Source organism: Cryptomeria japonica, chromosome 5 (assembly GCF_030272615.1).
Source record: "Cryptomeria japonica chromosome 5, Sugi_1.0, whole genome shotgun sequence".
Lineage (NCBI taxonomy): Eukaryota > Viridiplantae > Streptophyta > Pinopsida > Cupressales > Cupressaceae > Cryptomeria > Cryptomeria japonica.
The window spans coordinates 793,519,083-793,535,020 of NC_081409.1; the positions used below are offsets into that span (position 1 = coordinate 793,519,083).

The 15,938-nt window shown below is 34.3% G+C and overlaps 3 protein-coding genes across 3 annotated transcripts; all 3 read right to left on the bottom strand.

The window, feature by feature from the left end:
* Positions 1–6,281: 6,281 nt before the first annotated feature.
* LOC131876181 (bark lectin-like) lies at positions 6,282–6,785 on the bottom strand. The gene has a single exon (XM_059221000.1). It carries the CDS (start codon positions 6,783–6,785, stop codon positions 6,282–6,284), a length of 504 nt encoding a protein of 167 aa, XP_059076983.1.
* Positions 6,786–10,938: 4,153 nt separating this feature from the next.
* LOC131079770 (L-type lectin-domain containing receptor kinase IX.1-like) lies at positions 10,939–12,657 on the bottom strand. Its single transcript, XM_059221001.1, has one exon. The coding sequence runs from the start codon at positions 12,655–12,657 to the stop codon at positions 10,939–10,941; it is 1,719 nt and encodes a 572-aa protein (XP_059076984.1).
* Positions 12,658–12,660: 3 nt separating this feature from the next.
* LOC131876182 (agglutinin-2-like) lies at positions 12,661–13,104 on the bottom strand. The gene has a single exon (XM_059221002.1). It carries the CDS (start codon positions 13,102–13,104, stop codon positions 12,661–12,663), a length of 444 nt encoding a protein of 147 aa, XP_059076985.1.
* Between the last annotated feature and the right edge of the window lie 2,834 nt (positions 13,105–15,938).

Below are 15,938 nucleotides of genomic sequence, written 5' to 3' on the forward strand. Positions count from 1 at the left end.
TCGCATGATAGGATGCACTAGAGTCAAGCACCCATGAATCTGAAGTGGTGTCAGCAGTTGAGAGAAATAGAATACTATTGAATCTTTGTCATAGGAAGTATTGGCTTCATTTTCCCTCACCTTCTCTTGTGCCTTTTTGTAATTTCTACAATCCTTTTTCTAATGACCAAATTTACCACAAAATGAGCAGTCACCATTTCTGCCTCTAGACTTCGATCTCCTTGTTGATTTGGATCATTGATTATGATTATTTCTGCCTCTATCGTGGCTTCTTCCTCTATTGTCAGTGCTTACAACTATTAAGGCTTCACCCAATGAAGGTTCTTCACTCTTTCTTCTCAAATCTTCACTAAGAAGAGTAGCCGCTACATCATCAAAAACTAGCTTGTTCTTGTCAAATACTGAGGTGCTAACTGCTGTTACAATTCCATCCCAGTTGCTTGGTAAATAAAATAACAAGAGAATGACTTTGTTCTCATCATCTTGTGTCATTCCCACTGAGTTTTCTTGGTTGATTAAGGTGTTAAATTCATTGATGTGGTTTGCCACAATGCTTCCTTCCTTCATCTTAAGTTTATATAACTTTTTCATTATGAACACCTTATTTGCAGCTGATGCTATTGCATACATGTCTATAAGCTTGTCCCATACCACTTTCATTGTCATTTTAGTCATGACATTCAAGATGACATTATTGGACAGCGAGAAAAAATCCATTGCTCTTGCCTTCTTATCTAGTTTTTCCCAATCTTCATCAGCCATCGTAGATGGCTTCTTCGCTTTCCCTTCAAGCGTGGGTGAGTGGTCTTGCTTTATTAGCAAAAACTCCATCTACACCTTCCACAAACCAAGGTTTTGACTTGAGAACTTCTATATCTTCACTTCTTCCATATCTCAGGGAATTCAATCATCGAATTGCCAACCAACAGCTCTTCCTATTACTGATACCAATTGTAAGTTTCGATAAAGGCAAATAAAAAGTGCAGAAATTAAACAGAGAATTAAAACAAGACAAGACAAGAGAGAAACAAAAATGTATCTTGGTTCGACAATATGCTTACATCCACACTCAAAGTAGGGGAGTTCCTTTATTATTACTTCAGATTTAATATACATCATAGCAGCTTGTGTTAAGTTGTTAAAACTTCAACCGATCAGCTCTTTATAGAGATTCAAAACAAGAATTCCAACGTTCATCAATTGGTGGGAGGAGAGGAAGTCCGTTGGGCTTCACACACACCCAACAAAACCAACACCTTGATGGTTGGGGAGCTTGACGACACATTTGGTTTCTACAACTCCTAGGGAAGTAATGACTACTGAGGTCGATAAGCATGAGCTCATATGACGATGAAGATGCTGACTGTATCCAGAGAAATGTATGTCAGTTCAGCTTGCCTTTTCAATATCTGTAGCACCTTTTTCATTTTGGATCTTGATGTGGGATCTAGATTGGAGCACAACAGTCCCACAACCATCAGCCGCTCCATGTCCCCGGCATTGAAATTTTCACCCAGTTTCTCATCTGTTCCATCCAGGAGCTTTCCCTTTCCATACAAATCCCAAACCCACTCTACCTGTCTGGAATCAAGGGTAAGGTTGTAACCTCATAAATATACTACTTTCTTCCTTGTTTGGAACCTTGTGCTACTATTTTGATAGCCACTGCCTCCCTCGTACCGGGCAGGATGCCTCTGTAGATGCCACCAAAGCCGCCTTGCCTAAGCTTTACGTCATCACGACATATTGATCGGTATAGGAAAATCTTCAGGGGTCATGAATAAATCATTCATCGAACTCCACATTGCTCTCTTCCCTCGCCTCACCTCCTCTTTTGCTTTTTCTGAAAAGCTACTGCCCGCTATGAAGCCACATACGACCACAACAACAATGAACAAACATTCCTTTATTTTTTCAGAAATGTTGGGATTTTGTGGGAAATGATGTTTTATTGGCTCTTGAGGAATCTAGGAGAAATAGGTCCATTTTAAAAGAACTTAATACTACAATGATTGCAATTATTCCTAAAAAAGAGGATAATAAGACTTCTGCTGACTTCTACCCCATTGCTTTATGTAACACTTTGTATAAGATATTTACGAAGGCAATTTCCCTTAGGTTGGCAAAAATTCTACCTAGGATCATTTCATTGGAGCAAGGTGGTTTTGTTATCGGAAGGGAGACGACAGAGGGTGCAATTGTAGCACATGAGGTGCTGCATTCTATTTCCACCCAAAGAACCCTGCCCATGATACTTAAACTAGACATGATGAAGGCTTATGATAGAGTAGAGTGGGGGGCTTTATGTGTTGTTCTTGAGAAGTTAGGTTTTTCCAAGGCCTGGGTCAAATGGATTCGTGCATGTATTTCTTCTGCAAGATTCTTGGTTTTAATTAATGGTTCTCCTTGTGGTTTTTTCACTTCCTCTAGGGGTTTGAGATAGGGAGATGCCCTTTCTCCCTTTTTGTTTATTCTCCTAGCTGAAACCTTCAGTTGGACTATTAGGGCTGCTAAAGTGGGGGGGCTTTGGAAAGGTATAAGGGTTCAGAATATTCCCCAAAGTATTTCTCATTGTCTCTTTGCAAATGATACTCTATTATTTGGACATGCTTCATTAGTTGAGGCAAAAGTGATTAAATGAATAATATAAAATTATGCATCATTTTCTGGTCAGAAAGTGAATGGTGATAAATCAAAGATTTTTTTCCTTAATACATCACATCTGGTTCAGCATAGGTTGCAATCCTTTTGAGGATTTGAGACTGGAAATCTTCCATGTACTTACCTTGGGATTCCTTTTTTTGTTAAACAGAATCAGATTGGTTTTTGGGATAAGATTATTTTGGTCATTTCTAAAAGAATTCTTTCATGGAATCATAGATGGTTAACTTTGGCGGGTAAAATTGTTCTCACCAAGTCTATTTTGAATGATGTTCCCATATATCATATGTCTATTTTGAAGTCTCCAAAAGCAGCCATTGTTAGTTTATAGGATACTCTTAGAGATTTTCTTTGGAACAATAATAAAGATGGCAAGAAGAAACTCGCTTTAGTTGCATGGGATAAGGTATGTTTGCTTAAGGAACTTGGGGGAATAGGAATTCGGAGTCTAGAGAATCAGAATTTAACCTTAGGTGCTAAGTTGGTTTGGAAATTATATGACAAGCCTAGCTCCTTATGGGCACAGATTATGTTTGTGAAATATTTAAATAATGGACCGAGAGAGTATATTTTTAAAGTCTCAAGTTTGCCTTCAGGTTCTGCTATTTGGAATTTCCTTTGTAAATGTAGATCAGTTATTTTGCTTCATCTCTCATGGATTATTCATAATGGTAGAAAGGTCAAATTTTGGGATGAAGTATGGAATGGACACACACCTTTGGTGAATATTAGGGATTGGTTTCCTCTGATCACTGTTCTTTCCTCCCTTTGGGGTGTTTTTGTAGCAGATTATTTTGAAATTGTGACTAGTGGACCCCTTAAGCTAGCTAGATGGAAGACGATTGATTTCTTAGATGTTGATCAAAGCATGAAATTAGATTTTGAAAATATTTTGGGGGAAAGAATTGTATTTCTTTCTGATTCTGAGGATGAACTTATTTGGACAAATAATATTTCTGGTAAGTACACTATTAAAGATGGTTACAACTCTCTTATGGTTGCTAAAGATTTATCTTCTTGGCCTTATAAGTTGTTTTGGCATTCGACCTGTCTTCCCAAAGCTGGATCCTTTACTTGGTTGGCAGTTCAGGATAGAGTCCTTACAGGTATGAGACTAGACAGGCTTGGTATTACTACTGTTTTCCCTTGTGTCCTTTGTAACAAAAATTTGGAATCTTCTTCACACTTGTTCCTACATTGTGATTATGCTTATGAATGTTGGCAATGGTTGTTTGAGAAGTTAAATATATCCTTTGTTATTGGTAAGGATCTCATTTCCCATTTTAGATCTTGGCCCTTTATGTTTGCCTCATCTTTTTATGCATGCCTTTGGATCATATCTCCATCTATTGTGATTTGGAATGTTTGGCTAGAGAGAAACAACATGATATTTAAAAAAACAAGGTCTCCTGTGTCTGAGGTTCTATTAAAAATTGAATCTTCAATCTCTGAGGTTGCTTTGTCATTTATTTATAAGAATTTGGAAAATCTTTCTTCTTTTTCACACTAGGATAGTAGAGTTACTAGAGTTTGGAAGTTGTTGTCAGTTTTACCCTCTCATAGTTCAATTTTAAAAAAGAATGATGCAATAGGTAAGAGATTCTCTGCTAGATTGAAACCTCCACCGCGGGGGAACTTTAAACTGAATTTTGATGGGGCCTGTCATGGTAACCCTGGGCCGGCTGGGGTAGGCATGGTAATTTATGATCACAATGCAAATTTTATTCAAGCTAAGTGCCATGCTATTGGTTTTAAAACTAAAAATTATGCGGAAGTTCATGCTTTGTCTTTTGGATTGGATATGGCAATCTCTTTGGGAATTAAGGACTTAATAATTGAAGGTGATTCTATGGTGATTATTCAATGTGTTATGAAAAAGAAATCGAATTGTTGGAATTTGCAGTATACACTTGATCCCATTTTACAAAAATTATAATTGTTTGAATCTTTCTTGGTATCCCATTGTTACAGAGAAGTTAATAAGATTGCAGATTATTTGGCAAATTTAGCCATTGATAGCAATGCTAATCAGTGAGAGGTGGGTTTTGAGGAAATTCCTTCTAGGGTATGGGAAGGTTTGCAGCAATAGTCATATGATTTTCTTGAGTAACGTCGATGTAAAATTTTATGATGATAATTATTCACGCTTTCCCCTTTCATTTCAAGTATTCATGTTCGTTGTCTGGAGAAGAGTTTGAGGTCATGGTATTTGATATAATAGTGTTTTTCCAAAGGTTTTTTGATACTTTGTTTTTTGGCAGGAAGGTTTTTGGCTCATGGGATTTGGCACAGGGCTTTAGAAAATTTTGTCTTCTTCCATTGGTAGCAGCTATGGAGTCTACATTTGAAAATTATCCGATGGATTTTTTTGGCAAATTGTCATATGGGCTCTATGCAAAACTGATATTATGTGACCGCATTTTGTATGTGGTTTTGGGCGGGGTGTATAAATTGATCCGTTAGATACTATAGATTTATTTTATGCACTGTGACCAGAGGTTTTCTTCCCAGGGTTCTTTCCTCTGGTATGCTCTTTGAATCCTATGTAAAAAATAAAAAATATTAATAAAAAAGTTTAGTGGAATAATCCACTTTTATTGAAAAAAATAAAAAATAACTTTGACATAATTTCTATTTTTCTTGCCATTTTTAATTCCATCGGAAGCGTTGTTTGCATGAGAAGTAGGTGGGATTTCCCACGAATGTTCACAAGAAAAATTCTGAAGTGTTCACAATGCATGTCACTGTGGAGCCTAGTTACCAGAAACACGACGGGAGACTTCCGTTTCGCGTTTCGATGGCAGACATGGGTTTCCCGTTGCGGACGGCCATTTCAGCTGTGGTTTTCGTTCACTGAATTCATCTTCTTCTTTTTGTTCACTGGATTCATCTTACATGAGCAACATTTCTTCATTCTCCATCTTTATCTCTACTTCTATGCCTTTTGTACTTTCACAATTGTAACTTTACGTCCCAAAGCAACAAAAACTTCATTGAGATCTTCTGGTGAATAGTTTCCACCCTTGGGCTATATCTGGGTAAAGAACCTTGATAACCACTGGGGTATGATCCAATGTCCATTTCTAGACAAAACCATATGATCTCTCTCCTATCTTAAGGGATTCTTCCCCTCTTAAACAATAGAGGTTGCAGCTTCTTCTCTTGCCTTTGCTACCTCTAGTTTGTTCGTCTCTTGTATGTCTATTTCCCCAGCCTTGTATTTTGAATTGATTGCTTCTTCAAAAACTAGATTGTACATGTCCCCTGTTTCTTTTGGTTCAAACTCCAGGATTACTAATTATGTCCCAGCTTGTGACATGCTTCACAAAGAGGATGAACCTGAACGCATATACCATGGTGTAGATGGCTTACCACTATCCTGTATGGTCATTATGGTCACCATTGACGTATTCTCATCACCCCAATTTCTTCTTGAAGCCTCTGACATAGGGGCAAAACATGTAATGTCTCCTTTTAAGGCATCATAGTGCTTTTATGCCGTTTCAGCTGTGGTTTTACTATATTATATATATATATATATAATTCGTTTCTTATACGCAACCTTTTAAACTTCCATTTCTCGTTAGGTTGCCGTTGTGATTGCGTTTCTGGTTTCTCGTTTATGGTAACATAGCTGTGGAGTATTCAGTGGCAGCAGAGAGACCAACTTTGATATTTTCTGGAAGAAAGCTGCGCAGATCTATAGGATAGGAAAACAGCGGGTTTTTGGGTTTAGAAAAATTAGCGTTGGTGGAATTATACAAGAGAAAGACTTGCAGACTCTTTTCTCCACCGTCATAATCCACCCAGGCATCCCATGTGTCTCCATTTGTTAAATGTTGGTCGCAAGAGCAATTGAATAAACTGGAGTAGCTGAGCGAAACACTAAAATTTGAGTAAACGTCATTAACGTCGATTCCCACATTGTTGTTATCAGGATCCCATAAATTCTTGAAAGTGTCAAATTCCATAGCAACCATCTGATATAATGGTCCAGTAAAAGTTGTCAAGTTAAACAAGCCGAGACCTCCGTCATAAGCGTCCTGTGGTTGCTCCAGCTCCAAAGGTGCCAAGAAAAACGCAAGACCTCCAGAATCATATCCATAATCATTGTTCCTGCCCATAGTAAATTGGAAACGGGTAGAAAAATTTGCCGGAGACCGAGAGAAGCTGTCCCATAGCTGAATAGGCTTATTATAAGTGGCCCAGCAGAAGCTGCTGTATGTGCCCTCAAATGCTTTATTATTGGTGAGCTGCAGCTTGTCTTGATGTCAGGCATCATTTTCGATTTTTATGCCTTTGAAAGAAGGGAATTCCAAGCTACGGCTTCCTGCACGCGAGGGAAAAAGGAAAGAAGCAACACATCATAAGAAAAGTAGGGTGGGTAAAAGGTGACAGAGCTTGGTCATCCGAGTATCTTCTTTACAGGCTACTGCAGGGTAATTTTGTGATAGCCATAGCGATGTGTTAGTATATCTGTTTTACAGAGCCTTCGAAGGCAAGCAGGTTTAGTTGAGGTCCTTGTGAACAAATGAAGAGGCCTAACTTCTTAAAAAACCTTTTCGATACTTTGCAATTTAGAATTGGTCGGGGGATTCGTTTTGGACATACTAACAAACACATAGGAGACACTAAACTTCTTTTTCCTCGAGAGTCTTCTCTGTGCCGCGTTGCATTTCACGGTTTATTATTATATTTCAATATATTATCATATTTCTATTAAACTCTCTATAAAAGTTTTCTTTTTTAAATTAAATTATTATTTTTATTATATTTTTATTTTATATTTGTTTTTATTCTTGTTTTATTAAGTAGTTATTGTTATTGTTGTTATTATTATTATCATATCATAATATTTTTATTTTATATTCATTCTTAATCTTGTCTTTAAAAATAAAAGTAGATTTTATGTAAGAATACTTTCAATCTCTCATATTATCATTGTAATATGCCTTTAACATAATGACATGTTTTTTCGAGTTAATGAATAAGAATATTTTACTCTATTTTTATTATTATTGTTTCTTAAAGATTTGTATTTTACTCTACATTTAGTCATTTTTCATCTTAGTTCAAATATGTTAGTGCAAAAATTATCCAAGTCATTTTTATGTATAGAAATCTAAACTTTTAATTTTTAAATTTAACTTTCTTAATTTGAATTCATTTTTTCCTCTCTTACTATCCGTTATGAACTAACTAAAAAATAATGTATTTGAAATTGCATGCTATAGTTTTATGCTATAGTTTTATATTTAAAGACTTACTCTAATTTATTTAAATAATCTATAATTATCATATGAACATTCACATAAGAAAGTCATAGCTACTTCATATGCTTAAATTATCACCCTATGCACATTGCATGCTTGTCCATTTAAACTTGGTTCATCACCATAAAATTTATCTACACACACCAACATGCATGTGTATGTGTATGTGTATGTGTATGTGTATGTGTATAGCTTGCTCAAGGTCTCGACACTCTCACATCATAAATATCGACTCAACCATCAAACAAAATGACTCTAGGTTAACAACAACAAACCCTAGCAAGCTCAACTTATCTCAAATTGGTTATAACTTTTGTATGGATGGCAACTTTGTTCTCTTCTCATGTGTGTGCCCCTCTTCCCAAGGATTCTCTCCCTCTCCTCTGAAGGGTAATGAGGTTTTCTATGTCCACTTAGATACATATATTTAGTTAGGCCATAACATAAAACAATTTCATGAACATACATATCAAAACATTAGAGCTCGTGTAAATTTAAATCAAAACTTGTCCTTTACAATTTAACTCATCAGTTTAATGCATTCACATAAGCTCATATACATATATATTCATCACATTAGTTTTATGCAAGAGAATTAAATTAAAATTGTTTCATGAAAGAGGGTGCAACAATCAATAAAACCTAATGAAAAAATGGGTTGTTTTCAATGCCCGTGCCTTTAAAAATATAAAGATATATAGGAAGCTTAAGATAGATTACATTCTTCACGCATAATAAAATTTAATCTATTGTGTCATAACTAGACAATATAGAGTTGGTAGTTTGGACTCTATTAGTGGTCTTGTGAAGCCACATGACATGCATAGGAAATATAGTGAGAAAGAAAATGAGAAATTTAACAATGATCAATGTAAATATAGATATGACATTCTAATAGTTATTTGTCTCTACAAACCAATGATTTGTTCCTATAGGTTAGTTGCATGGATTATAAAATAGGATATTCTCATATTCCTACATAAAAAATAAATCCAATGAAGATTGTCGCTATTAAAAAATACATGTTATGTTGGAAAGAATTAATTGTTTGAGTAAAATTTGTGTCTTTTTCTATCAATAATTTATAGGTTTCATCAATGGAAAAAATATATGACATGATATAACATTATATATACATCTCTCATTACAACATCTTTTTGTATAGTGAAACTTATAATGTATTATAAGTTAATCAATCAATGAGTGTTTTTATTTGAAGAGGTCTAGGGATAGAGTCTATAAAATGTCTACTCTTTAAGAGACCCATCTATGGTCTAAATGTGTTTATGTTGAACATTATATTTTCAATGATATTTTAATGTCTTTGAGGTCACAATTATTGGCACATAATTTTACTATTTAGTTAGTCATGTAAACTATATAATCTTATCAAATTATTCACTTGAAAAATGATTCATATTGCATATAGTATTAACATAAGTCTTCATTGATCATTGAAGAAGATCATGTGATTCTCTTGCACTTTTTAGTTTTTTATGTGCGTGAATTTTTTAATTTTTATTGTAGAATCCTCTCTCTCTCTCTCTCTCTCTCTCTCTCTCTCTCTCTCTCTCTCTCTCTCTCTCTCTCTCTCTCTCTCTCTCTCTCTCTTTCTTTCTTTCTTTGAGATAATTACTAGTCTCTAATGGCTAAATGATCAAATCCTTTATTGAAATATTTTCCTCTATTTCTCCTTAGTAGTTTGGTGTATATTATGTCATTCCAACTTACATAATTTAGCATGATTAAATTATGATAATTTATTTTGCAGCTCATATCTTATAAACACTTATAGAATTATGTTTGGATTTTAGTGTTGCACATAAATTAATTAAAGCATAAGGTTATTTATATAAGGCAATACCAAATTATTTTATATATTTTGTTGCATGTGTAACTTGTTTGCCATCAACTTTGTAAAAAAATCTTGTGATATTTTTCATAATGACTTAGTATGCTTAATATTTATTATCATATTGTACATCAATATTCATAAAGTGTAACTTGTTGATAGACTATTGCATGCTTGTTGTCTTTATTTATCATACATTTTAACTCTAAGATCACCATGCTTGGCTTTATGGAATGCAAAATTCTAGAGGATTTCTCCATGCCTATCATTTTGTCTCCTTTCCATAATTTAATCATGGCTTATACCTCATTAGTCTAGCATTGGATACATTCTTATGTCTATAGGTATTTATCTTATTTACTAAGGATGTGGTTTATTAATTTTGAAAGTTAATAGGTATCACGTTAAAGGGTGATTGATGCTTCTTATATATTCATGTCCTTCCTTTTCCAACAATGAAATTGCTATGTGCATCTACATACACAACCAAATATCTTGGTCACCTCATATTGCTAATGATTGCCTTTCTTGAGAGAAACCATTAAACTAGCATAGTGGTAAAATAATGGTCACATTTATTGAGTGATACAATTTATTTTCGATATTGTTATAAAATAGTAAATTCCATAACATAATGTGTCTAGTCTAATATTACCATAATCACTTACTAATATTTGTCATTTTTATAATCTATATTACGAAACAATGCCAATGTTTAAATTCTTTGAATAACTTTCTTGTTTGTATCACTACTCATAAATAATCTTCTTTCACAACTTATTTTAACATATTATTAAAAATTCATGACCAATCTTCTGTATACAACAAAACAAATATCAAAATATATAAAAAGAAAAAAACAATAAACTAAAAATAAATAAACTAAATATAACATAATACTATAAAAATATATTTAAAATAAAGAAAAAACCACTTTGAAGGACTTGACCCCTATCATACCAATGTGTTCAATTCTTACAGAGATAAGTTATGTACGCCTTATATTTGAAGCATAGTTATAGTTAAAAATCAGATAAACTATAAACCATAAAGAAATTGTACATAGACTATAAAACAGAATTAATTAATTTTTATATTCCCCTTGATTACCCCAATTTCAAAAAGATCGGTCTCCTATTTAAAATTTCCACTCTAAATACCTACTTCAATGGAATTGTCTAAACTAGCGAGGTCAGTCGTTAACAGTAGAGGGCTTGACATTTTTACCGAGCTATTTGCAGTCGTAAAGGACGACAAAACCGACGCCTTGACGGCCGGAGAGGTTGACGTTGCACAGATTTCAACAGCCGCTGAGGTCGACAAGCCTGAGCTCATATCATGCTGAATTGGCTGACTGTACACAGCTACCGGCAAATCCAGAGGAACGTATGGCAATCGAGCTTCCCTTTTCAATATCTTTATCACCTCTCTCATTTTGGGCTTTGATGTGGGATCTAGATTGGAGCACAGCAGTCCCAAAACCATCAGCCGCTCCATGTCCTCCGCATTGAAATTTCCACCCAGTTTCTCATCCGCTGCATCCAGGAGCTTTCCTCTTCCATGCAAATCCCAAACCCACTCTACCAGTCTGCAATTGTATTCTTCAAGGGTGCGATCAACTGGTCGCCTTCCGCAGGCAATTTCCAGAGTAACCGCCCCAAAGCTGTACACGTCCGCCTCTGGACTGATCTTCCCCGTTATGTAGCACTCTGGAGCTAAATATCCCCGCGTGCCCGCCACCACTGTCGTATGAGAAGCTGTCTGATCACGGTCCATCAGTCTTGCTAAACCAAAATCACCCAGCTTGGCATTGAAATTGGAATCCAGCATTACGTTACTTGCCTTGACGTCTCGGTGAACAAAACGTTGTTCCCAATCTTCGTGGAGATAGACAAGAGCCGACGCTATGTCACATGCAATACTATATCTTTTTTCCCAAGACAGAGTATCCTCCTCCTTCCCAAAAATATGTTTATCCAGACTCCCGTTTGGCAGGTATTCGTAGACCAGAAGTAACTCTCCCTTTTGATGGCACCATCCTAAAAGCTGCACAAGGTTACGGTGTCGGAGTCTACTGATAGTGGTTACCTCAGAAACATACTCCTTTCTTCCTTGTTTGGAACTTTTGGATATTCTCTTTACAGCCACCGCCTCCGCAGTATCTGGCAGGATGCCTCTGTAGACGCCACCGAAGCCGCCCTGTCCAAGCTTTTCCTTGTCGCAGAAGTTTCCTGTCGCAGCACAGAGCTCGGCGCAGGAAAATCTTCGGGGGCCCTGGGAACACCATTGATCCAGCTCCGCATCGCTTTCTTCCGTCTCCTTTCCTCCTTTTTTGCTTTTTCTGTAAAGCCAGTGCCCGCTAACAAACACGAAGCTACATACGACCACAACGATGATGAACACATATATCAAAATAACTTTGACAGCATTTCTGTTTTTCTTGTCATTTCCAATTCCATCGAAAGCAGCTGGGATTTCCCATGAATATTCAATAGAAAAATTCCAAACTTTAACAGTGTGTGTCTCTGTAAAGTCTCCAGTGGAAGCTGAGAAGCCAACTTCGATGTTTTCTGGTAGAAAGTTGCGCAGATCTATAGTATAGTTAAACAGCGGGCTTTTGGGTTTAGAAACATTAGTGCTGTCGGAACAACAAAAGAGAAAGACTTGCAGATTATGTTCTCCACCGTCATAATCCACCCACGCATGCCATGTTTTTGTGTTTGAGAGATGTGGGTCGCAGGAGCAATTGAATACAGCGGATTTGTTGAGTAAAACATTCAACTCTGAGAAAATGCTATTGACGTCGATCCCCACATGATTGTCATCAGGATCCCATCCGTTGTTGTAAGTGTCAAACTCCACAGCAACCATCTGCTAAAAAGATCCTTTAAAAGTTGTGTCGTTAAACAGGCCAAGAAATCCGCCATAAGCGTTCTCTGGTTGCTTCAACTCGAAAGATGCCAAGAAGAACGCAAGTCCGTCGCCACGATTATCTTTTATATTGTTGTTGATGTCAATAATGAATTGGAAATGGGTAGAAAAGTTTGCCAGAGCACGAGAGGAGCTGTCCCATAGTGGAATAGATTTATTATAAACCGCCCAACCGTAACTGTTATTTAGGCTTGCTGATGCTGCATTTTTGGTAAGCTGCAGTGTGTCTCCTCCACTGTCCTTTTGATATAGGGCATCATGTTCTGTTTTTATATCTGTGAGAGGAGGGAAGTTAAAGCTAATGTTTGCTGCATGCGAGAGTAAAAGAAAAGAAGCAATACAGCATAAGAAAAGGAGGGCAGGTAGAGGCTGACAGAGATAGGCCATCTGATTATCTCATGCTTTACAGGGTCTTAGATGGCAAGCAGGTTTCGTCAACGTCTTCGTGGACATATGAAGAGCCCGAATTTAAAACAAAATGTTTTCCATATGTTGGAATTGCCGTGGATTTCCTTTTGGACAGACGAACAAAAAAACATAGAAGACGTTAAACTTCTTTGCTGTCTACGTCTACCGTTGAGTCTTTTGTTAGAAGGATAGAAGGCGGCCACAAGATGCTTGATAGGATATACTTCAAAACTTTTTGTATAAAATGTTAAATGCCTCGTTAGTTTATCGTCTCTGAGAGTAATTATTAATGTTATGATGTTTTGCCGAGGAAATAATTATAAGGTGAGCGATTTCTTCAATCGTATATTTCTGTTTTTTTTTTAAGTTATGTTTCAGGTTCATGATGATTAGATTATAATTTTATATATTGACTACATTATAGAAATAATGATATATTTATGTGGGAAGTTAACGAGGTTACTTTAGTCTATTTCTATTATCATTTATTTTTATGATTAGTAGTTTGTCACTTTAATTTAAATAGGTGTAAAAATTATACAAATCATTTTTATGTGCATGAATCTAAATGCTTGATGTTTAAATTTAAGGAATTTGATTTAGGAGAAGTTGACTGTCATGGAAAAGATTCCAAAATAATATATGTAAACATCATTTTTCTACATGCAAATCAAAGGCAAGAATACCAAATTCTTATAATCACATTTTACTATTTTATCTTTCTATAGGTATAAAACCCAAAAGGTAGTATTAAAGTGAAATATTATTGGTACTTTACTAATTTTTAGACGTTTTTAAGAAAAGGTTGAAATTTTTAGTATGTTGTTGAATGTATTTTTCACACATTCAATAATATATTTCATCAATAAAATATGAACAAAATATCAAATTTAATTTATTTGATTATTTGGACAATTTATTTAGTTTAAATATTCATGTGAGTGTTTTTTTTCCTTATAAAATTGATAAAATCAACTTTCTTATTCAACCTTGTGTTTATACTTCTTTATTAAAAAAATTAAATTTAGTTTTCATATCATCATTTAGTTAGGAATCAAATTTTGAATCCACTCCTATTTATCTATTTTTGACTTATTCCATAAGGATGTTCCCACACCCACCCCTATTTTATGTACAATTGCTAAATCTTTTATATTATTCATATATTTCTTTGTGAAATAGGTCTAGAATAAACTACCCAACCAAAGTCATTGATTTTAATTAAGATAAAATGGCAACCAAAGTTGTTGTTGATTCCCCCTTGATACTTGATTTATGGTGATCTCAAGCTTGTCTCCATGACTCAAAGTTTCACATTTGGCATCATTTTCAACATCTATATCTTTTGAAAGAGAGAATGCAAACTGAAGTATATCTTTTTTATCAATAAAAAAAGAAACATAGAAGAATAAGAACAAGGAGAGTAGAAGATGACAAAACTTGGTCATCTAGATATCTACCGTGCAAAGTCTTTAGTGATAATTTGTTGGTAGTCATGAGAATTTTTTGATATTTGTTTAGAAGGGTCATTGGCAACACAATTTGTCTATCTAATAATCATAATACACATTTGTCTTATTTATTAATTAATAATAAATTAAAAATAATTATTTTTAAAATTTTAAAATTCTTTAATAAATATAGTTAAAGGTGCATTTTGGTTGTAGCGTAGATGTTACATGTAGGTTCGGTTAAGGTTTTTTGGTACCATATAAAAAGCTAAGGCTTCAATTTTTTGATCTAGGAATACATTTTGATATTGAATTTAGTTGTTTGATAGCTTTTGGACAAATTATGAACAAAAAGAGAGAAAATATTAAATTTATTAGAATAAGATATTGTTGAGAGGACTTGTTTTGCATTGCACTTTTCAAACAAATGGTTTAGTGACAATAAAATCATACTATTAATAATATTCCAAGGGTAGGTTCTCATGCATTTATTTAGAATATTTTGGTTAGTATTCATGCTTAATTTGTTAAGGAGTAATATACAGAGTTGGTGGTCTCATGAATATTAAATTTTGTTGCATATTCTAAAGAAGCCATCTTAAATCCCATTTTAAAATAAAATTATTAATAATAAAATCTGAAAAAAGTGCAAAAACTTAAATAAATAAGAGGGAAGAAGTTATGAAACTATGTGTCACTTTTCCAATATGCTATTGTTGCTTATTTATAGCTCCCTCTTTTCAAAGATAATTTGGAATTCTTATGTGGTAGGTGCTCCACTAAAATAGATAAAAAATCTAACTTATATTCTTTTCTTGTAATTAAAAATTTGAATGGAAACATTCTAGTTGGTTAAGTTTAATATAGAATTAAGTAGCTCCATGGAGACATGATGTAAGAGTATCACACATGTCCTTCAAAAATGTTTGATAACTTATATTTAGCTTTTTTCCTTTAATGCAAAATTTTAAATGCAGTTTTGGTTCTCTAAAAGTACTCATTTATATTGTGATAACTTTTTTCCGAGGTAATAATTATGACATGATCTATTTATTGAAAAATTAAAACTATATATTTATTTTGTTTGTTCTTATGTTGTGTGTATGGTGATTGGATTATTATTTATATATTGATTCATATAAAATATTTTTTAATAGAAATGGACAAATAAAGTAATTTTAATTTTTTTTTTATTATCTAATTTTTTTTATTTGATTTTACATCTAGTCATTTTTCATTCATAATTATTTTTTTAATAATTTATATAATTAGTTTTTTGTCAACAATCTTAAAATGTGATTTTTAAATTTAAATTCTATAATTTGAGTCCATGATTAAGGGAACCCTTTATGTTGTATGAAA